The sequence below is a fragment of the Apis mellifera genome, linkage group LG12 (genome assembly GCF_003254395.2).
Source record: "Apis mellifera strain DH4 linkage group LG12, Amel_HAv3.1, whole genome shotgun sequence".
In the NCBI taxonomy this organism is placed as follows: domain Eukaryota; kingdom Metazoa; phylum Arthropoda; class Insecta; order Hymenoptera; family Apidae; genus Apis; species Apis mellifera.
In genome coordinates this window covers 7,849,212-7,873,476 of record NC_037649.1, presented here as the reverse complement: position 1 = coordinate 7,873,476, position 24,265 = coordinate 7,849,212, and the positions used below count along the sequence as shown (strand labels likewise).

General features: G+C 29.0%; 1 protein-coding gene across 10 annotated transcripts; it reads left to right on the top strand.

The window, feature by feature from the left end:
- The first annotated feature begins 654 nt into the window (after positions 1 to 654).
- Positions 655 to 23,834, top strand: LOC552286 (acetyl-CoA carboxylase). Of its 10 annotated transcripts, none has more exons than XM_006565175.3 (13): positions 655 to 911; positions 6,598 to 6,813; positions 8,784 to 9,018; positions 15,039 to 15,162; positions 16,190 to 16,520; positions 16,611 to 16,908; positions 17,025 to 17,238; positions 17,327 to 17,660; positions 17,741 to 18,201; positions 18,307 to 22,128; positions 22,213 to 22,492; positions 22,566 to 22,846; positions 22,996 to 23,834. In XM_006565175.3, exons 1-13 carry the CDS (start codon positions 857 to 859, stop codon positions 23,614 to 23,616), a joined length of 7,272 nt encoding a protein of 2,423 aa, XP_006565238.1. In that variant the 5' UTR covers positions 655 to 856; the 3' UTR covers positions 23,617 to 23,834. The 10 variants fall into 10 exon arrangements, with proteins under 10 accessions (XP_006565238.1, XP_003250600.1, XP_006565244.1 ...); XM_006565176.3 differs by lacking the exon at positions 655 to 911 and adding an exon at positions 5,187 to 5,850 and having other exon boundaries at positions 22,996 to 23,616; XM_016915430.2 differs by lacking the exon at positions 655 to 911 and adding an exon at positions 5,189 to 5,817 and having other exon boundaries at positions 6,598 to 6,754; positions 22,996 to 23,616.
- The last annotated feature ends 431 nt before the right edge of the window (positions 23,835 to 24,265 follow it).

Genomic DNA, 24,265 nt, shown 5'->3' with positions numbered 1-24,265 from the left:
AACGAAAATAAATATTTTATATATTGTTATTTTTAATAAATCTAGAATTTTTTGATAATCTGAATAAATAGCGTTCTGAAAATATCGTAGCAATTAATGAATTTTTAAAAAGAATGTTTGTAAAACCGAGATCCCAAAATATATGGAAACAACAAAATATTGTTTGTAGATTATGATCTATATCATAATACTTTATATCATTTTTTAATAATGACATTTATGTAATTATACTTCACTTTTCTAAACGAAGTTTTTCGAACATCGTAATGAAATACCCAAAAAAAAAAAAGGAAAAAATCAATAAAAGTTTCGTTTGAAAGTTTCGTTTCGAATGATGAAGAAAAATTCTATAATTTTATATAATAATTCGAATAAAAAAATTTAATTAAGAAATAAAAAATGTAATAACTATTCATTTTATAAATATTATTTTTACATTTATCAAAATATAAACTTACTTTTTTAACTATATATATACAAAGAAATTCGTATCACAAACAATTACTTTCCTAGTCACAGAGTAGATTAATTTGAAACTGTACTGTACTGTGAGAACCTGACCTCTAGATATAAAATCTAATACTAAAAGATTTTTCTCTATCGGTAAATAAATCACCGTGGAAATCAACAGTGGAACCACCAAAAGTGTCGGTATATGAATTCTTTATGTTGCTCCACGGTGTACGTGCCTTAGCGGAAGTAAAAAAATCCATGTTTAGAAGGTGACAATAATTTCCTATACCGTGATCGACATTGTTCGGTCGTTTACAAATTATAACCAGGCATAAACAGTGCCGTGTAACATTCTTTCGTGACAAATTGTGAACAAAATCATATCGAATGACAGAGAACGGAGATGAACTTAACCTCAATGAGGAACGTGCTACTCCACCGCGAAAGATTCGTCACCGGTAAGTTTATTTTCATTTTCATATCAGCTTTGATTTTTCTCATTGAAGATTACCCAAAGATTACGCAAATGAAATTTCCATGTACAGTAGCATTAAAGTTCTATTTAGTATACATCATAACGCGTGTTACTTGGTTACGCTTTATAGCCAATCAAAATACAGCATACGTCGCCTGACTCAATCAACCAATCGGAATAGTCTGTCAATTTTTTGATTGCCTTGTGTGAAAATCTATAGAATTTGTTACCGTTGAATATATGTAATTTTTTTAATAAATTATACTAATATTAATACGTTTATTAAATAAAAAAAATATATATTTACTTCCAGAGCTATGTAGTGCTTCACAAAATTAAAATACACTAATAGCTAACATAAACTGATAACAAATTTATAAAGTAATATTTTTATAATTATATTTAATTACGGTTAAAAATTTTTTTACTATTTATAGATATGTATTATATTATCAAATATCATTGAATTTATCTGTTTTTTGTAATTTGTAAAAAGTTATATCTATTGATATTGTTTCCCGCGATAAAGAAACGACTCTCAAAAATTGTTTTTTAGCTTTACAATATCTTTTGTTTGCATTCTTTCATTTATATCTATTGTTCTATAATTTTGATTACGTATCATCAATAAGAAAATTCCATTTATATATAATTGTGTATATTTAATTAAACAAATTTTAAAAATAAATATTAAAATAGATTTGTATTCTGTCAAGATATTTCACTCGGTTTATGCTTTAGACGAAATAGAAATAAATATAACGAATAAAACGAAATTAAAGAATATTCGATAAAGCTTCGTATACTTATATACGTATACTTATATACGTATAATCTTGTAATAGTCGCGTATAATCTTCTTAATTTTTAAAAGTAGGCTAACCAAAACAAATTGCAAAATATAAGATATTTTTAGAATTTATACGCAACTACGTAGAATAAATTATTAAAATATTCTGCTTAATTCAAATAGATTAAGTTGTTTTAATATACATTATATTACAGAAAAGGAAGAATGTATGTTGCTACATACATATATAAACGCGTACTCTCAGAAACACGATAAAACGATGTCATCAATTATGCAATAAGTGATATTGTACTTATCAATGAACGATATTATACAAATCGTACCATTTTTATGAAATTTCATATTCACGTGATCGATGACCCTGATAATCATTCTTTTTGTTACATAAAATACATTAAACTCGATATCAAATTTTTACTAATTATATTTCTAATTTCTCATAATATATATAACCTGTATATTATACAATACAGATTGAATAATAAATTATACATAAATTTTGTTTTTAAAAAAATAAAACTCGAAAATTATTAATATCAGAGAACAATATATATTAAATCAAAAATATTTAAATGAAATTAATTATTTTAAAGAAAATAGGTTAATTTATAAATTTAAAATGTACACATATTAAATAATCTCAATGTGTGTAAATATTTGCAAAAATTTATAAAGATATTCGAATAGTATATTATTGTTAATCATTATGTTAATAATTTTATAATAAATTAGAAAATTGATAGTGCATATAATACATTGCATTTATCAATTTCAACATGACAATTAGATAGATTGTATATTTTTATAAGTTTCGAAAATAATAAGAAATCTTTTTTCTTTCTATTCATATGAAATAACATTAAAAGAATTTTTTTTATTTACATTATAAATAAAAATAATAAAAAGTTTCTCTAAACAGTATTCTCAATATAAATATATTTATTGTTAATAAGCAACGTCTTATCACCAACTCATTTTACAATCTTGAATATATAAATAATATTATTGATTAAATTTAATTATTCAACATATTTGATGATTATGTTTCATTATTTCTTTTTTTTTTTTTTGTATGATTTTTTGCAATTCGAAAAAGAATAAAATAAATAATATTCTTAATTTAATTTTACTCTTAATATTTTATTCGATATTTTAATTCACCATTTTTAATATTGATATAACTGAATATTACAAGAGATAATATGACAATGAATAAAAAAAAAAGCTCGACAAAAGTGTAAAGATAAAAAAATCAAAATAAAAAATAAACAACAAAAATAAAAACGAAAGCAAAATAAATAAAAAATAACTCGAGAAAAAAAAATATTCGTTTAAAAATTATTGTAGTTGGTAATAATAGTAAAAATTAGGAAGGGAATATGTATTTATGTTTAACTATTATCACAATAAATTTCTATATTACTGATAACTAGTAACCTATTTTCTCAGCTAGTTTAGTTTCGTGATTGTCGAATGTCGTACGATTCTTCTTCTCTAAAAGTCACGAATCAAACACGCAGGTCAAAATTTTCATCATTAAATCGAAATCTTCTTTGAAACACATGATACATCTGTGAAGTGAAGACATTTCTCATTTCAACCGATATAATAATCTCTTTCTTTCCTATTATTAACAAATCGCATTATTTATTTTCAAATAAATAATATAAAATTAATACGAATTGAAGATTTATCTTCAATAATAATAGGAATAATAGGAATAATAATAATTTCAAACAAAGCATTTATTTTGTGGAATTAAGAAATAAAGTTGACCTTTAAACTTAAAAGATATTAACGTATCGAAAACGGAACGGAAATCTTATTATTTTCAATTTCAAAGATTCACGGATATTTTCCAAATTTTATTTGAAAATCAAAATATTATTGAATATTATAATTAAAGAATATATAAAAATCGAGTATAATAAATTCATAGGGTGAAAATCGTAAGTAAAATGAAAAATATTCTTTTTATTGTTTAAAAGATAAAAAAATTAATTTTACGTATCATTTCAGAAAAATGTTACTATAAATATTTTTAATGATATCTGAAGATTAATCTTGAAAGTAATCATTATTTGAATTTGATATTGTATGAAAATTAATTAACAATTTCTTATACATATAGTGATTATAAATATTTTTTTTTTTCTTATATTGTGTAATGTAAAATAATACTATATTTGATATACAATTACATAACAATATTCATGCAGAATATCTCCACACGCTGACAAGTATATATATATATATATATATACATATATATATATATACATACATATATATGTGTAATGCGTACATCGCGTGTTTACACTTGTATGTATGCATACACTCATGGACGTCACCAGAATGTGTGAATAAAGATACACTTACCTCTATCCTTCTTTTAATAATGCCCACTTCGGTTCTTGTACACTGTATTACGAAGCTATCAACATGTTTATGATGATTGGAATTCATTAAGGTGATATAGAGAATATGATTCGAAGACAACAGCATTGAATTGAATTGAAAAGCATTTAATTTATTGTAAAAAATATTTAAGATTTTTATAATAGTTGATGTAGTAATCATAAACAAAATTGAGATAGAAATTGATAATGTTGAAAGAGATGTAAGAATAAAATTATTCGAAAAAGACATAAGAAGTGAGTAAGACATAAAATTATTTATTTCCTTATTTTTCAAGAATAATAAATTTAATATTATATTATATAATATTTTATAGTTATTATTTATTTATTTTATAGTTATTATAATATATACACATATATATATATATACACGAAAGAAAAATTTTTATAAAAATAATACTAAATCGAAAAGAAAGAAACGCGTTAAAATTACCTATTATTTTATCAATAATATTATAATATACTAACAATTTTTAAAAAAACTTACTGTCAAACGAAAGAAATTGAAATAAAAATAGCATAATAATAATAATAATAATAATAATAATAATAATAATATCTTACGTAACAAAAATTCTTGAAATCTTTGGTAGGTGAAAATTTGACACCAGTCGATCGAGCATACCCGAAGAATACGAAAAGAGAAACGAATAAAAAAAAATAGAAATGAAAATTTCCGATAAAGAAAAGAAAAATTGCGATTGAATGGCGAACGAATATTCAACGAGAGACTTGTTCAACTTTTAATTAAAAGTATCTTAAACGAACGTAGAAAAATGTCACAAAATAAATTTAACACGTATATCGTATATATGCGGCTCCGTATCACAAAACAAAAAGTTCCACCGTTCGCATCATAATGCGATATCGAGCACGAATCGGTAGTAGCTACGCTATGAAAAGTGGAACAGACACACAGTGTCATCGATGCCCTCTGAACCCTATCGTCCGGTTTTATTTTTCTTTCTTTTTTTTTTTTTTTTTTTTTTCCCCCTTTTTTTTTCTCTCTCTCGTTCACTTTTTCTTCCATTCGTTCGGTCATTTGTCCACGCGCGTCTCCTCCAATTCGTTTCATTTTGACGCCAGCCGATTTCCTTTTCTCCGTGTAAAGTCGCGCGTGTTCACAAAAGAGCGCGGTATCGGCAAGAACAGCGTGCATGTCAGTGCGTTGTCGTATCTTCTTTCGTGCTCATCGTCGTGAAGTGTAGTAATAGAAGAGCGATGATGACGAGGCCTTTGTCGTACGGATGTTTGATCACGCATTAAAGATAAAAAAGATAAAAGGACAAAGATATAATAAACTCTTATGTTGTGTTCTTTAAAAGGAAATTTCATATATTACAAACAAAAGGCAAAACTATAATAGATTGATTATTACCTTTGCGACGATTACTGTTCTGTTCTTCTCCCCCCCTCGACTCAATTTTTTTCTTCTTTATTTCCTTAAATTGTTATATTTTCTTCGTTTAGTTTTTTTTTTCTTTTTCTCTTCGTTTTGTTTTTTTCTTTTTTCTTTTTGTGTACGCGTGTGAAACCTACCAAAAGTAAGGAGGAAGAGGAACATAATATTTAAATAGAAAGAAAAAAAACAGTGAAGGCGAACACGATTGTCAACAAGAAGAACGCAGATAGATCCAGGCATCAATTTGTATCTTCTGGTATGCTTCGAGGTCTTCTGGATACTTTTCTCGGTATTGATGAATTTCCTAAATCGTTGGAACAACATTAATTCAATAGCTAAACTCTCTATTGCGTTCTCCCTGAACCAAGTTCTCTAACAAAGTTTTTATTTCGAAAATTTCTTCGTTATTCACCTCGAATGTTATTCAAACTTTGATAACTTACTTTTCATATAGAATTTTCCATCTAACCTACTTTCATATTATCATTCAAAAATTATCGATAAATAACAATTTAAAATTTTGACTTATTGACGTAGAAATTTTATTCGTATTCTTTACAAATAACTATACTATATATATTTAAGTGACTTTTAAAATTCCAATTTGAAATTTTAATTTGTGATTCTCTTACGCGCACTTATATACGAATTAGAATTTCTTTTCCTGTTGTTGTTGTTCACTGATACATTCATTTTAATCAGATGATTTTTGAGCAAGCAAAGTTAATTTGTTCAATTTTTTTTTTTATTATTATTTGCCCAATATCAAATTGTATTCCATTGTGATTAACCACTAATTAAAAAATCATCAAGGTTCGAGTAACATTTTTTTTTTTTTTATTTTCCATTCCTCCATTTTTGCGTTCGCGACAAACAAACGTTAATAGAAACGTTACAAGCAGTTTTGTTATCGTTGTATAACAATGTAATACAGAGGACATGTTTTATTCGTGTTTCGTGTCGAAACAGTGTGTAGTAAGAAAAAGGCGAATTCGGGAAAAGGATCCCGCTTGATCATTCGGAATTCAATTTCAAGGTCTCGTTCAACATCTACTAAGTGAATCACGAAGTGTCCCTTCCGTCGTTCTTCTTTTCACTACCCCTGTCCTCGCTGGCTTCGCATTCGCTGCAATAGCGCACCGATACTTTCACGTTGGATACATTTTCACGTTGGAACGGCTGCAACAAGAGTGGTGGGTGGTTCACGTTTATCGAGCAATTTACTCGCTATTTGGTATTAGAGGAATCGAGGGTGAGTAGAGTAAATCTGAGGCTTTTCGAATTTCGATTTCCCTGCTCGCTTATTGCTCTTCCAACAATTACTCGTTCATCATCATCGTCATCGTCATCATTGGTGATTGATATATCCCTTTTTCTAATATAAATAGAATGCCGATAGATTTGAGAATAAAATTGCTCCGTCTCTGTCAATTTTTGCTCTCGATAATATTTCTCGCGAAAATGAATTAACTGCTCGATCAAATGGCTGTCCACAACAACGACTTTCATTTTCAATGCAGTTTTCATTAGTGGCAAATAATTGTCGAAAGTAATTTTCTCGAGAGTTTTTTTTTTTTATCCTCGAATAGATTTGCATTCTTAAAAAACGCACGTGTTTTTCGTTCTTTCATCCTTCGTTGTTGCTCGTATTTTCGTCGTGTATAAAAATCACATCTACGAAAGAGTAGATTTTTCTCGAAAGATTTCACGCGTCACTAATTCGAGAACTAACAAGTTGTTATATTTATCCGGAGGAAGATTTAAAACTTTGATCAAACATATACGCGAAAGAAAAAAAAAGAAAATATCACAATAGCCTTAACAAGAGCGGCTATTTTTTTTTTTTTTAAAATTGATGTGTTTTTCGTTGTTATTAACTCGCTTGGATCACTTTTCATTGTGTAATTACGTGATGTTAAAAAAAAAAAAAGAAAAAAGAAAAAAGTTACTTTCATCGTTTAATTTTAAATTTCGTAAAGGAAGATAGAGACGATTGAGTTTGTCGTATGAGATTTTTCCTTTCAACAGAACAAAACCTCGTTGGTTAATAAAACAAGTTGTAAACATTTCTTTTATTTAAAATTAAACGATTCAGTGAAAAAGTGGTATAAAGTGCATTCTTTTCAAATAAATATAGAAAACGATGTATTTTATGAATCTCTTTTGAAACATAAGATTTTAAAAGTTTATCCATTATTATTCTGAACGTCTCTTAATTTAACCGAATTAATTAAACTGAAATATAAATCGATGCGTTATTTTTACAATTATTAAAAAAAAAAGAAAAAAGAAGAAATCGCATTAATGACGTCTTTTTGACGTCATTGATCGACGATAATTTTTAAATAATTATCCTCTAAAATTCGTTATTAGATATCAATAGCTTTTTTAAATATTTATAAATTTTTTTTTAAAATATACGATGATATACGTAGACGTAGAACTGATTTAAATTACTTATTATTTTATCTTTTATAGATTACATACGTTTATTATATATATATTAACATAAATAAAACTACTTTGTAAAATGATAACTTTACGAATAATCTCGTTAAATTTATCTGATATTTATAAATTAATCATATCATATGATTGCTTCTCACGAAATTCATATTTATTCATTTGCATGTTCAACTGCATTTCATTTTTCCGCTTATTCAAATTTTCGATCTTGATCTTGATACTTTTATAAACGACAAGGAGGACTCATATCATAACACGAGGGATTTGTTTGGTAACGAAACATTTTTCCTTTCTTTTTTTTTTTTCTTTTTTTTTTTTTCTTGGAAAAAATTGCATGCAGCATGAAAAATACCATAATTTCGACGTCACGTCACTTTGGAACTTTTGCCTGCTGAAATTGAGGGCCACTCAAATAAGGAATTTTGCGAAAAGATTCTCAGAGGATCAAATCACTTGCCGCCAAATCAGTCTTCTCAGCATCGACGAGGAAAGGCATAAGAACCGATTCGATTCGATAAATTAAAAAACTAACTTAAAAATAATTAACGAGTGGCCCTTGGTGCTAAACCAGGAAACGAGAACTGCTATGGGGAGAACGCGACAATGAATTTAAAATATCATATATACATATATATATAGAGAATGCTAACCAAATGGGATTAACAAAGGAAAAGGATTGTATTAAAAAAAAAAAAAAAAAGAAAAAAAAAGAAAAGAAACATGGCCAATCTTCACACGATCGATCGAATTTTGAAGGTAACGATAACAGAAGAGAGGAGGGAGAGGAGGAGAGGAGGTCGACAGAGAACGAGAACAAATCCTTCAGCATCGGTGACGCTATGGCGGAAAATCCGGTGAGCTTCGTGGTTGGGGGGCCAGACAACGATCCCGCCGAAGAGTCGGAAGTGGAGGATACCTTTCCATCCGAAACAAACGATTTCGAGACGCAGAATGCCATGGCAGGCTTGATCGAGCGCCGCAAGCGGCTCAGGTGATTTATTTTCTTCCTTTTTTTTTTTTTTTTCTTTTATCTATCTTTTTTGTTTCCCTTTTAAAATTGAAAAAAAAAAAAGAAAAATGCGAGGAAGGGAAGAATAAAGACAGGGAGATTAAAAAGACATTGAGTAACAGAGAAACAGGATGATCGAGAATTCTTTGGTCGAAGATCCACGAGGATTTCTTTTGGTATATATATATATACATATGTATCTAATGCTGCTTATACATACATATACGCGATAAATCTTATTGATCTTCAATCGGTAAATTTTTATTCGATTCGTTCGAAAGTTTGGGGAGGGGAGAGAGGAGGGGGAAGGTGGAAGAAAAGTGAATGGGAAGAGAAAATTGTTGGAGGACTTTTAACTTTAGGGAAGGTATAGCCGTATTATAATGTTATAAGTTAAATTTCTTTTTAGAGGTTATGTCGTTTTAAACGGAGGCGACGATGTGAAAAATGTTGCATAATGAGAAGGATAATTATTATTATTTAAATTGCTTGTTAATTGTAGCATTAAGTCTTACGCTCTTATTTTTAAAACAGATATTTGTTATTTACCACGATCTTGAAATCGAATATTTCGCGATAACGTATTTCATTCATTACGAATGAATGAAATAACACAATGTTGACAATTATATGATTTTTAAATACGTCTTTAATAGAAATATGAATTAGAGTTAAAAGGGAAATATAGGTAAATTTGTAATCGATAAATTTTCATTTATTCATTATAAATTCATTAATATATTGAATATTTATTTAACATGAAGCTTTCGTAATTTTTTTAGTATTTCATTATTTTTTTTTATATATCTTGCATAAAAATTTTGTTGTTTTTTACAATTATAAAAATGCACAAATGTAAAAATTTTTCAGGCAATTATGAATATCTGAATTTTAATAGTATTCAAAATTACAAAGTTATAAAAAAAAATATTCAAATTGGAAAAAAAGATTATATCACAAATTTTTTTCTTTTGTATCATTTTCATGCTTATGTTAATTTGAAATTTTATGAAATTGAAAGAAATTTGGAATGATTGGATAATCCAATCATTTTCTTCTCGAAACAAATCACAGAAATTATAATCGTTGTATTTTATAAATTATTTATTTTATAATTGCATTGGATCCAATTATAAAATGATTTAAACTCGTAACATTTTAAACAGATTCATTTCTTCCACTTTGTTTCACATCGATATACATTTTGATGATCAGCTTTTTTCTAATTTATAAATTATAACACATAGTTTTAATTAATAATCAATGTGAATATAAATATTTTCATTATTTTTGCAAAAATATATTTGTTTAATTATCGTGTAAAAAAAAAAAAGAAAAAAATGCTTCGAGAATGATAAATGTATTTCAAGATATTCTGAGAAATCGAAATGAATAACAATTACAGCATAAAAGACTTTGAACTCAACGACATTTACACATCCTGATGGTTTAAATTTTAAATAAGAAAATCTTTCATCGATAAACGCTAATATGAAATTCGTTATAAAAAATTACATAACGCGTGACGAACTTTCAAAAAAAAAGTAGAATATTTAATAATTTATTCTTATTCTTGTTTTCATCGTTAATGAAAAATTTCGATATTTGTTACGAATAAAATGCAGATTATTAAATTCGATTTTAAAAAACAATCTAAATTTTTCTAAATTAATAGATAAAGAATTATTCTCTTTTTTTTTTCCTTTTTTTTTTTTATTTCATTTGCTTTTGCATCAATGAAATAAAAAAAAAATCATTCGCTGCTTTTTTTGCGTTACTTGACAAGTCATTATAATTCTTTTATAAAAAAAAAAACATCAATCACCTGATTTAAATATATTCACATTTGCACAATGACAATGTTTTTAAATAAGATTGATACTACTTTATCGACAAATAAATTCTTCGACGGTCCAAAAATTTCGATTCGATTAAAATTTTTATTCTTCTTATCGATTCTTTAGTAAAAAAAAAGAAAAAAAAATAATTGAAATTTAATCGTTAAATCACATTTTATACATTATATGTAAATTTATTCTTCGAATGAATAAAAAGACTTACTATTTTGTATTAAAATTAATCTCGATTATATATGAATTATCGAGCGTATTTGAATTTCCGTTTTATTTATGAATACTTTTTCTAGATTTTTTTCATTTATCGCGTATTTATCCGCGTAAAGGAAACCGCATGAAACAAAATAATCCATGTAACTTGATTCCATAATGAGCTGGAGTTACGTATATTATATACATATATATATTACATTGTATAATACGACACACGAAAGAAATATATTTCAAAATATACCGATTTACAGATACGAGTTTTTTTTTTAACAAAAATATAATTAAAAACAATATCGTTTCATCGCTAATAGAGTTTCAATGTTTTATATATAGCGCGCAAAGAACTGTGTATTTTCCTACTTCCGCGTCAATCGACGAATTTAACCTCAAAAACCGTCTTATGAAAAATGACACATTCTCGTACGTGCATATCTCGTTTGAAAAATTGAACGAAGATAATTCACGAAAGATTGATCGAAATGGGGGAAAAAAAAAAAAAGAACGAACAACTTTGAAAATCCGTCGTTTCCAATTGGTCAATAAATTCGTTTTACTCGAGTTACTTCCTCGAGTGTATCTAACGCATTGCAAGGTAGGGGAAACACTGGATTGGATGAAAGGTATATACCGTACGATGATGGTTGTCAGTGACCATGAGACTTCTTAGAATGTTGGACAAGTATATTCAAGTTGCTTCAAAACCACATACTACCGTTCTTCGATTTCGTTGATACGGCTCGTTAAATCTGTGTCAAATTCTATGTATTCTATATAATTATATACTTATAATTGTGATCATTAAAAAAAATACGCTTAAAATAAGGTAAACAGAGTGGTACACAGTGATGGAAGACTTTTCATTTCAGGATCCGGTACGGTAAAGTTAATAACTCGTAGAGTAGAAAATTTGCATGCTCTATATTTTCAAACGCTTTTGGATTACTTTTGGAACATCGTGGAAACATCGTAAAATCGTTTAAACATCGACATTGTGAACTTATCAAGCTTATCTTTTTCCCGTTTAATCGAATAATAATATACATTTTGAAGAAAATGCAATTCAATCACTTTTTCCATGGATGCTTTCATCATATTGAAGATAATAATAATAATCTGTGCAATTTACGAAAGATTAATCGGAAGAATAAATAAATATCGATCGATATAATTCAAGTTAATTTTAATTCGACACGAGTACTCGAAGTAAGTACACGAGCTAAGTAAGTGAATTTCTAATAATTGACGATCAATTGGTGTGAATAAATATTGTAATTGAACAAATTAATGGATCTATGTCATAAGTATATATTTACGAAAAGCAAAAAAAAGAAAAGAAAGAAAAAGAAAAAATTTTTCTATAAAGTGATAGTGCGAGAAAAAAATTTTCTATCGTGATATTGTTGAGTTGAATTGAACGATGCTGATCGATAATGTGATCAAAAAACTGAAATGTATCGTGCGTACCAAAAGGTAGTGTTTACGAGAGCACGTGTATCTCTTATCAGTGATTTTACCTTTCGTGGAAACCAGAAGTTTACGAGTTCTTGATAAATCACTAATCTCTTGGAAAATAATTGTCTGTTTTTCTTCCACCGATACAACTCGTAAGATGCGTTTCTTCATTGGATGAAAAGAGATCAATGTGTTTAAAAAGAAGAAATCAACTTTTACTGTCCTTGTGAACCGGTATTCAGACCGGAAACAAAGTTTTCTTCGACTTTCCTCGTGGAATAATTAAATCACGGTGCGAAATAGTTTCGGAGAAGGGAAAACTAGTTCGTTCGTAAGTTGAAAAGAGAGGGAAACGAATAGAGAATTATTAAGGAATGAAACTTCAAGGAAATATAGGAATAAAATCTTTGAAAAAAATTTTGGAATTCCAAGTTTGATCGAAGGTAATGAAGAATGTATAAACGGGTGTTTTTGTGTAAATCGTTCAGATACCACGTATTAATAATGTAAAGTGTATTAATGTTTTTGGCGCGAAAAAGATCGAGTCACGAAATGAGACGATTAAAAAGATTCATTTTGGCTGAAAATACAGAGAAAGACCCGATATGGAAAAGATCGGACAACTTGATGGCTGGTACATCGAAAATGCATGAGGAAGTATTGAAGGAATCGGCCGCCACACCGGAAACGTCGAAGGAACCAGCCGCTTTACCGGATATAGAAAAGCAATCGTCGTGTAATTTAACGTAATTTGACTTTGCTTGTATTTAAATCATTAAAATTAATAATAATTATTAAAGTAAAATCTTTCAAAATTAATAGAGATCTTCAATTTAGATTTTAAATATGATTTTTGATATCACAACAGTTGCAATTTTCATTATCGATGTTTTTCATTATCAATCGATCAATTCATTATCAAAAAAAATCTTTATTAATTTCAATTACTTTATCATATAAATAGATTTTTTTTATTTAATTAAAATATTAATTAAGAAAAGTGCATTGTAAATATTAATAATATTCGTATTGGAATTATCTATTTTTTACAAATCTATCGATACGATATCCATCTAAATAATTATGAATAAAAAATTACTAATAATTGTAAAATATGAATAAGAATTAACAAAATTGCAAAACCCAAAAGAAATAGAATTTTCAACGTAACAATGATGCGATAAAATTTTTACTTTTAAAGCAATTTTTACCTTTCAAGGATATAAATTGATAAGCGAATCAAAAATTCACAGAGAAAAAAATATTATATGTCAGCAAAATTCTGTGGAATGTTAGTGGAATCTTTAAAATGAAATTCGAATGTCGTGAACAAAATATCGTGTTTCGCGGTGATTCGAGTGTTTAAAATTAACGAATATAAATAAAAAAAAAAAAATATCTTGTTTTATTCATATTTTTTATTAATTTCATTTTGTTTATATCACCTAAAGATATAAAAAATATAAAAGTATTATATAAAAACCATTTTATTGTATATCTTTAAAATATTATGCATAATTTATTTATGATAAAAACAACGATTTTTATCGATATAAAAATATCGATAGTAAATTATTATAGAATAATTATATAATTCTTTTAAGCTTTGAATTCTTAGCCTCTCGTGGCCGATGCGTTTATCTTTGAGTACACGTGTAGCGGATGAAGAAGAGAAATGAAAAAGGAAGAAAAGAGATACTGCGTTCACACACTAATATTCCCGATCGATTCGTTTATCTTTTGGTAGCAACAAGTTTGTCAACGAAAAAAGAATATATATCGTTTTTTGTCAGAAAATCTATCAATCAAATTTTGAATTTATTTTTTAAACAACAAATTCTAAAATTTTCTTATTTTATTTCTGATTATTTTATAATTGATAAATTATTCGCGAATCGTTTCAAATATATAAATATCGAAAAACGAAGATCGTTTTTTTCGTTTATAATCCGTATATATATAAACGAATTGTCGAATCATAAAGAATTTTGGTTAATGTAGACGCGGCATAAATATAAGAAAAACGTATCTAGGCGAGATACATAGAAGGTTCCGAAAGCGTTACGAAGGAATGGCATTGCGTGAGCCGCTTAAATTAACGGTTTGGTTACTTTCTCCGGTGTCATTCACATATTGCCCCGCTAATGATAAAATTACTTTGAAAATTCTAGGGAAAAATTTGACCCGATTTCTCAAATTTTCTTTTCTTTTATTTATTTTTTTTTTTTCCATAATTCATTCGTCAAATTTGACTAATAGTTGTAAAACAAGCATTATAAAAGAAAACACACCTGCCTAATGATTATTTTAATGAAGGATAGGAAAACAATGGTAAAAACTTTAAATATATATATATATATACATACGATGAACATTATTGGAAGATAATTAAAGAATTATTTGGAAACGAAAAATTTCAGTTGTTAATAATAAGAATGTATTTAGTGAAATAATGTGTGCGTTTTTTGTTTGATTTTATAGGCCCAGTATGTCGCAGGGTACGGTGATGATCCAGACGCAAAGCCGGCTACATGAAAAGGACTTTACCATTGCCACACCTGAAGAATTTGTTCATCGTTTCGGCGGTACAAGAGTCATTAACAAAGTAATATCGATTTTCAGTAATATTTTTCTTTTTTTTATTCCATACTTGTTGAATTTTAAAAAATAATTGTCCGTTCTTTTTTTTTTCTTCACATATATTATTTATACATTATTTTATCGAAAATGATTTTTATATTATTATTAAATTATATTCACCGTATTTATACCAATTGCATTATATAATTTTTAAAAATTTTTGAATATTTGTGTGTTAGAAAGCAATTACGAAAGGAGGTCATTCAATGTGTAGTTGTTTGTATTGTTCCGCACGAGTATATCCGCACGAACCTCTGTTATAACAATCGCTAAACGACCTTCGTAGTTGACCTCGAACGACCTTGAATGATCTTGAGTTATACAGATTACTATGCCTACTATCCGCGATACTCTGGCGCAATACCAATGTAAAACACACGTTATTCCATCTTTGATATGTCCTTGAGAGTTTTTTTTTTTTCCGCAAATAGGATAGTCTTATCGTAATATTTGCCTCGGTTAAATAATTTTAATTTAAAATATTTCTCGTCATAGTAAATTAGATTCGTTATAATTTGGATTCCATTTATTTGTTTTTTAACTAAATTTTCTATTATTTAATTATTATATTTTTTCTTTATCAACAATTTTTTTATTAGATTTTTATTAGATAGAACAATTATTATTTCTATCTGCGTGTAATGAAGTTGACGATTCGTATTTATATATATTTCAATATAATAAAAAAGAATACATTTTCTATAAATTTAATATAAATTTTAAATCATAAATTGATTTTATTTTATGTATGATATAATAATTTCTCCAAAATAAACCGATAAATCGAATATTCTATTAATCAATTTGAATTAAACAAAAAAAAGAAAGAGAAAGACAATTATTAAAAAAAAAATTATTCCTTCAATAATCTCTTATATTTTAGATGAGAATGTATCATATAATATTTCAATATTAAATTAGAAAAAATAACATCAATATAGAAATCAAATTTATTATTAGTAATTAATATAATGGTTAAATATCAATTATAGGTTTTGATTGCCAACAATGGAATAGCAGCAGTAAAATGTATGCGTTCGATCCGTCGATGGTCCTACGAAATGTTCAAGAACGAACGCGCTGTGCGCTTTGTTGTAATGGTAACTCCGGAAGATTTGAAAGCGAACGCAGAATACATCAAAATGGCAGACCAATACGTACCTGTACCAGGTGGAACCAACAACAATAATTATGCAAACGTCGAGCTGATCGTAGACATCGCTATACGTACGCAAGTCCAGGCTGTATGGGCAGGATGGGGTCATGCATCAGAAAATCCAAAGTTGCCAGAATTGCTTCATAAAAATAACATGTGTTTCATTGGTAAATTTTAGTTGAGAAGATATTTTTATCGATAAATTTTAAATAAAAAAAAAAAAAAGGAAAAGATGAATTATACATTATATTTTTTAGGACCATCCGAAAGAGCAATGTGGGCTCTTGGAGATAAAATTGCATCTAGTATTGTAGCACAAACTGCAGATGTACCTACACTTCCCTGGTCAGGTTCAGAATTGACGGCGCAATATAGTGGGAAGAAGATAAAAATATCTTCAGAACTTTTCAAAAAAGGATGCGTTTCAACGGTAGAGGAATGCTTGGCAGCAGCCAATAAAATAGGCTTTCCTATAATGGTAAAAGCTAGCGAAGGAGGTGGTGGCAAAGGTATAAGAAAAGTTGAAAACGCTGAAGAATTACCTACGTTATTTAGGTAAGGATAAAATTGTTAGATTTAGAAAAACTCTATTAATAGTTTTATAAAAATGAATCGTGTATGTAACAAAATATTGTGGACATTACATTAATAACCCTTGACGATTTTCTCAGGCAGGTACAAACTGAGATACCTGGATCTCCGATATTCATTATGAAATTAGCAAAATGTGCACGTCATTTAGAGGTTCAATTACTAGCTGATAATTATGGAAATGCGATATCGTTGTTCGGTCGTGATTGTTCTATTCAGAGAAGACATCAAAAAATTATCGAAGAGGCACCAGCCGTAATTGCTAAACCTGAAGTCTTTGAAGAAATGGAAAAAGTAATTACAAATTATATTTGTGAATTATAAAAATATAAACTAATCGATAAACGAAAAATTTTCTTTTTCATATGTTGTTTTATAATAGGCTGCTGTAAGATTAGCCAAAATGGTTGGATATGTCAGTGCGGGTACTGTCGAATATCTTTACGACACTTCTGGACGGTATTACTTTTTGGAATTGAATCCACGTCTTCAAGTAGAACATCCATGTACTGAAATGGTATCTGATGTTAATTTACCTGCGGCTCAACTTCAGATTGCTATGGGATTGCCCTTACATCATATTAAAGACATTCGTCTTCTTTATGGTGAAAGTCCATGGGGAGATAGCGTCATTGATTTCGATCAACCACGACATAAACCTCAACCATGGGGTCATGTGATAGCAGCAAGAATTACTAGTGAAAATCCTGATGAAGGTAATAAATTGAATTTCATTAAAAAATTGTTTTATTTTTGATCAACTTAAGAAATTCTATTATAATAATTATATATTTAGGTTTTAAACCAAGTTCGGGTACCGTTCAAGAATTGAATTTTCGGTCTTCAAAAAATGTTTGGGGTTATTTCTCGGTAGGAGCTTCTGGAGGTCTTCACGAATTCGCAGATTCTCAGTTTGGTCATTGTTTTTCTTGGGGAGAGGATCGTAACCAGGCCCGAGAAAATTTAGTCATAGCTTTAAAAGAATTGAGTATTAGGGGTGATTTCAGAACCACTGTCGAATATTTGATCACATTATTAGAAACTGAATCTTTTCAACAAAACAATATAGACACTGCTTGGCTTGATTTATTGATTGCCGAACGCGTTAGAAGTGATAAACCGGATGTATTATTAGCCGTAACATGTGGCGCGCTTCATATCGCTGATAGGACAATCACGGCCGCTTTCACTGGATTTCAAACAGCATTGGAAAAAGGACAAATACAAGCTAGTAATGATTTAGATAATATTATCGATGTAAGTAGTTTTTATATTAAGTTTTATATTGTTAATTTAATAATTTAATGTAATTTGATTTTTTCATAAATATTATGAAATCTTAAAAATAATAAAATCTTTCAGGTTGAACTTATTAACGATGGATATAAATATAAAGTACAGACTGCTAAGTCAGGTCCTAATAGTTATTTTCTTGTTATGAACGGTTCCTACAAAGAAGTAGAAGTACATCGACTGTCAGATGGAGGATTGCTGCTTTCTTTAGATGGTGCAAGTTTTACTACTTATATGAGGGAAGAAGTTGATCGTTATAGAATTATCATTGGAAATCAAACTTGCATCTTTGAAAAGGATAACGATCCTTCTTTATTAAGATCACCATCAGCCGGAAAATTGATCAGTTATTTGGTGGAAGATGGTGGACATGTGAATGCTGGACAAGCCTATGCAGAAATTGAAGTTATGAAAATGGTAATGACAATAACAGCGAGCGAAGCTGGTCGTGTCTTCTATGTTAAAAGACCGGGTGCTATTCTTGAGGCTGGTACTTTGATTGCTCAATTAGAGTTGGACGATCCGTCTTTGGTAACAAAAGCCCAAGATTATACTGGTCAATTCCCAGAAACTGCAGCACCAGCAATACCGGAAAAATTAAATCATTTACATGCTAAATATAGAATCGCTTTAGAAAACACTTTAGCAGGATATTGTTTGCCAGATCCATATCATTTACCTCGAGTACGAGAACTTCTTGAGAAATTTATGAATTCACTTCGTGATCCTAGCTTACCTCTACTTGAACTACAAGAAGTAATCGCAACAATATCAGGAAGAATTCCGATTTCTGTCGAGAAGAAAATCAGAAAATTAATGTCGTTATATGAAAGAAATATAACTTCTGTTTTAGCTCAATTTCCTAGTCAACAAATTGCTGCTGTAATTGATGGACATGCAGCAACTCTTTCAAAGCGATCTGAACGTGACGTATTTTTTTTAACTACTCAAGCTATAGTACAATTAGTACAAAGATATAGAAATGGAATACGTGGAAGAATGAAAACTGCTGTTCACGAACTTCTTCGACAATATTATACAGTTGAAAGCCAGTTCCAACAAGGGCATTATGATAAATGTGTTTCAGCTTTAATAGAACAGTACAAAGATGATGTAGCAACAGTAACAGCTATGATCTTTAGTCACAATCAAGTCACAAAGAAGAATGTTTTAGTAACAATGCTCATTGATCATCTTTGGGCAAATGAACCTGGCCTCACGGATGAATTGTCGAGTACATTGACAGAATTAACGAGTTTGAATCGTACAGAGCATAGTCGTGTGGCATTACGTGCAAGACAAATTCTAATCGCTGCTCACCAACCTGCATATGAATTAAGACATAATCAAATGGAATCTATATTTTTGTCAGCAGTAGATATGTACGGCCATGATTTCCATCCAGAAAATTTACAAAAATTGATTCTTTCTGAAACATCTATTTTCGATATTTTACACGATTTCTTTTATCATTCCAATCGTGCAGTTTGTAATGCTGCTTTAGAAGTTTATGTTCGCAGAGCTTATATCAGTTATGAGTTAACGTGTTTACAACATTTAGAACTATCAGGTGAAGTACCACTTGTACATTTCCAATTCTTATTACCTAATAATCATCCCAATATACAGAATCAATCTTCAGTTAATCATAGAATTGGAGCTATGGCAGCTTTCCAAGACATGGATCAATTCGTTCGATATTCTGACGAAGTTTTCGATCTCTTAGAAGATTTATCTTCGGTTACCACAGTTTCAGCCAAAGTTTTAGAAGCAGTAGATGCAGCTGGAAGCGAATCGAGACATAGCACATCTATAAATGTATCTCTAAGTACTGCAGAAACTGCTGGTCCAGTGGAAGTTGGTGAACGACCAACAGAACCGGTACATATTTTAAGTATTGCCGTCCAAGAAAAGGAAAATCACGATGATGCTATAATGGCAAAAATTTTTGGAGATTGGTGTGCTACAAATAAAGAAGAATTAATCTTGCGAGGTATAAAGAGAATCACGTTCGCTGCTTTAAAGAAAAGACAATTTCCTAAATTCTTTACATTTCGTCAAAGAGATGGTTTTGTTGAAGATAAAATTTATCGACATCTTGAACCTGGTTGCGCTTTTCAATTAGAATTAAATAGAATGAGAACTTATGATCTTGAAGCTTTACCAACTTCGAATCAAAAAATGCATCTGTATCTTGGTCAAGCAAAAGTTGCTAAAGGACAACAAGTTACAGATTATCGTTTCTTTATTCGTTCTATTATAAGACATTCTGATCTTATCACAAAAGAAGCTAGTTTTGATTATCTCCATAATGAAGGTGAACGTGTTTTATTAGAAGCTATGGATGAATTAGAAGTTGCATTTTCACATCCTCTTGCAAAACGTACGGAATGCAATCATATTTTTCTGAACTTTGTACCTACAGTTATTATGGATCCAGCAAGAATAGAAGAAAGTGTAACAAGTATGGTATTGAGATATGGTCCAAGATTATGGAAATTACGAGTCCGTCATGCTGAGATTAAAATGACGATTCGTCCAGCACCAGGAAAACCAACATCTATTATACGTTTATGTATTGCTAATGATAGCGGATATAGTATAGATTTACACCTTTACACAGAAATAACTGATCCAAAGACTGGTATCATTCGTTTTGAATCTTATCCTTCTGCAAAAGCAAATGGTACTTGGAGACCTGGACCTATGCATGGTTTACCGATTTCTACGCCATATCTAACCAAAGATTATCTTCAAGCAAAACGATTTCAAGCACAAAGTGCTGGTACAACATATGTATATGATTTACCAGACATGTTTAGACAACAAACCGAGAAACTATGGCATAAATACATAGAAGAAAGAGAACAATCTGATATAACGATTCCGAATACTGTAATGGATTGCGTGGAATTAGTATTAGAGGGTGAAAATTTAGTAGAACAGAAACGTCTTCCTGGTGAGAATAATATCGGTATGGTCGCTTGGAGATTAAGACTTTATACACCAGAATATCCTATAACTGGAAGAGACATTATATTAATTGCGAACGATTTAACACATTTAATTGGTTCTTTTGGCCCAAAGGAAGATTTAGTATTTTTCAAAGCATCTGAAAGAGCTAGACAACTTGGAATTCCTCGAATATATTTTTCCGCAAATTCTGGAGCTCGTATTGGTTTAGCAGAAGAAGTAAAAGGATTATTCAGAATCGCTTGGGAGGATGATGATGAACCAGAAAAAGGATTCAAATATATATATCTAACTCCAGATGATTACGCACGCTTAGCACCATTTAATTCAGTAAAAACTTCGTTGATTGAAGATAAGGGAGAATCTCGTTACAAAATTACTGATATTATCGGTAAAGAGGATGGTCTTGGTGTAGAAAATTTGAAATATGCTGGTATGATTGCTGGAGAAACGTCAAAAGCTTATGATGAAATAGTTACAATTTCTATTGTTTCTTGTCGTGCTATTGGTATCGGTTCTTATTTATTACGTCTTGGGCAAAGAGTGATTCAAATAGAAAATTCTCATATCATTTTAACCGGATATAAAGCATTAAATGTTGTATTAGGTCGTGAAGTATATGCTAGTAACAATCAATTAGGTGGTATACAAATCATGCATAATAATGGAATATCACATGCAACTGATGTAAGAGATATAGAGGGTATTGCCACTGCTTTAAGATGGTTAAGTTATTGTCCGAAATATAAAGGAGCGCCTCTTCCTATATTATCATCACTTCTTCCTGATCCTATTGATAGAGAGATTACTTATGTTCCTACAAAGACAGCTTATGATCCAAGATTAATGCTTGAAGGTAGAATACAAAATGGTACAAATTATTGGGAGAGTGGATTTTTTGATCGTGGCTCTTGGCAGGTATATTTTATTTTATATTAATTATTTGATAAAATAATCGTAATATTTTCTATTAATAAAGTGTTAATAATATAATATTTATAGGAAATAATGAGACCTTGGGCTCAAACTGTGGTAACTGGACGAGCTAGATTAGGAGGAATTCCTTGTGGTGTCATTGCAGTAGAAACAAGAACTGTTGAATTGCATTTACCCGCTGATCCTGCTAATCTCGATTCAGAAGCTAAAACAATCTCTCAAGCAGGACAAGTATGGTTTCCTGATAGTGCATATAAAACTGCACAAGCTATTCAAGATTTTGGAAAAGAAGAACTTCCACTTTTTATCTTTGCTAATTGGAGAGGATTTTCTGGTGGAATGAAAGGTTTTCATTATTCATTCTTAATAATTATTTTTATTATTTTTTAATGAAATTATTAACGACATATTTTTTATAGATATGTATGAACAAATTATCAAATTTGGTGCTTACATTGTGGATGGATTAAGAAAATATACTAAACCAATATTTATATATATTCCACCAAATGGTGAATTAAGAGGTGGTGCTTGGGCAGTTGTTGATCCAACAATAAATCCTCGTTACATGGAAATGTTTGCTGACAATACAAGTCGAGCTGGAGTTTTGGAACCTAGTGGAATAGTAGAAATAAAATTTAGAAATAAAGATTTAATTAAAACTATGCATAGGATTGATACAGTAATACAAAAACTTAAAGTAACTATAAATATCATTATATATAAATATCTATAAATATTATTTTTACTTATTATTTATAAATGATATATGACATATAATGCTAAAATCATTTTATTAATGATATTTATTATAAAATTATTATTTTATTTATTATTTATTATTTTTAGGAAAACTTATCCAATGTAAATTCACCTGAAGAACGAAAAGAAATCGAAAGTCAAATACGTAAGAGAGAACAAACTTTAGAACCTATGTATCATCAAGTTGCAATTCATTTCGCGGATCTTCACGACACACCAGAAAGAATGTACGAAAAAAATGTCATTCATGATATTATTCCATGGCGAAAAGCACGAAGATTACTTTACTGGCGACTTAGAAGAAGACTTTTAGAGGATGAAATAAAAGAGGAAGTTCTTTCAACGCAACGAAATTTAGATGTTGATTTTAGACAAGTAGGTGCGATGTTGCGTAGATGGTTCATAGAGGATAAAGGTGCCACGGAATCATATTTATGGGATCAAGATGAAGTAGCGACGAATTGGTTGGAAAATCAACGACAAGATGAAAATAGTGTTGTTTCACGTAATATCACTTGTGTTAAACAAGATGCAATCGTTTCTCGAATCAAAGAAGCTTTAGAAGCTTGTCCAGAAGTGAGATTAAATGCAATTTTAGAAATTGCGCACAGACTACATCCAGCAGAACGCACGGAATTACAAAGAACTTTGTCACAAATAGAAATGACTGCACAGGAGCATCATAATGATTCAAGTGGTTCATCCTAATGTTTCTTTGAATTAAAAAGAAACTCTTGTCTATTTGCGTACCTGCTGTATGTAGTATGTATTAGAATTAATTGTACAGACACTCGTTATTCTTGTTAATAGCAAATTGTACGGGAGTAGTATAATTTTTGGAAAGTTAATAATTGTTTCTATCGATAGCGTTACGTGATGATAGAAAGTAAAAGAACTTGTGTCTTATTAAAGTTCAATGGTGATGCTATCGTGTGTCAGACAGTATCACTGCCATCTCCTAAACCATGGCAAAATGTGCCCTTTGTTTATAATAAGTATATTCATGAATGTAGAAATTACACTTCATATATACATATATATATATATTATGCATATATATATATATATATGTGTTATATAAAAATATATATAATTATTGTATATATGTATATATGTATATATATATAATATATGCATATATTTATATATACATATATACACATATATATATATATATATATATATATTTCTTTTTAGGAAAAAGTTTGTTCATTACGTTTATTTTTATCGAACGACTAATGTGTACATCGATATTTTTCATGTTTGTCGATAAAAAAAGAAACAACTCTATAAGTAATTTTAAAGTATTAAGTACTATTTTTTCAATCGTGATAAAAAAATATCAAAAATTCTTTAC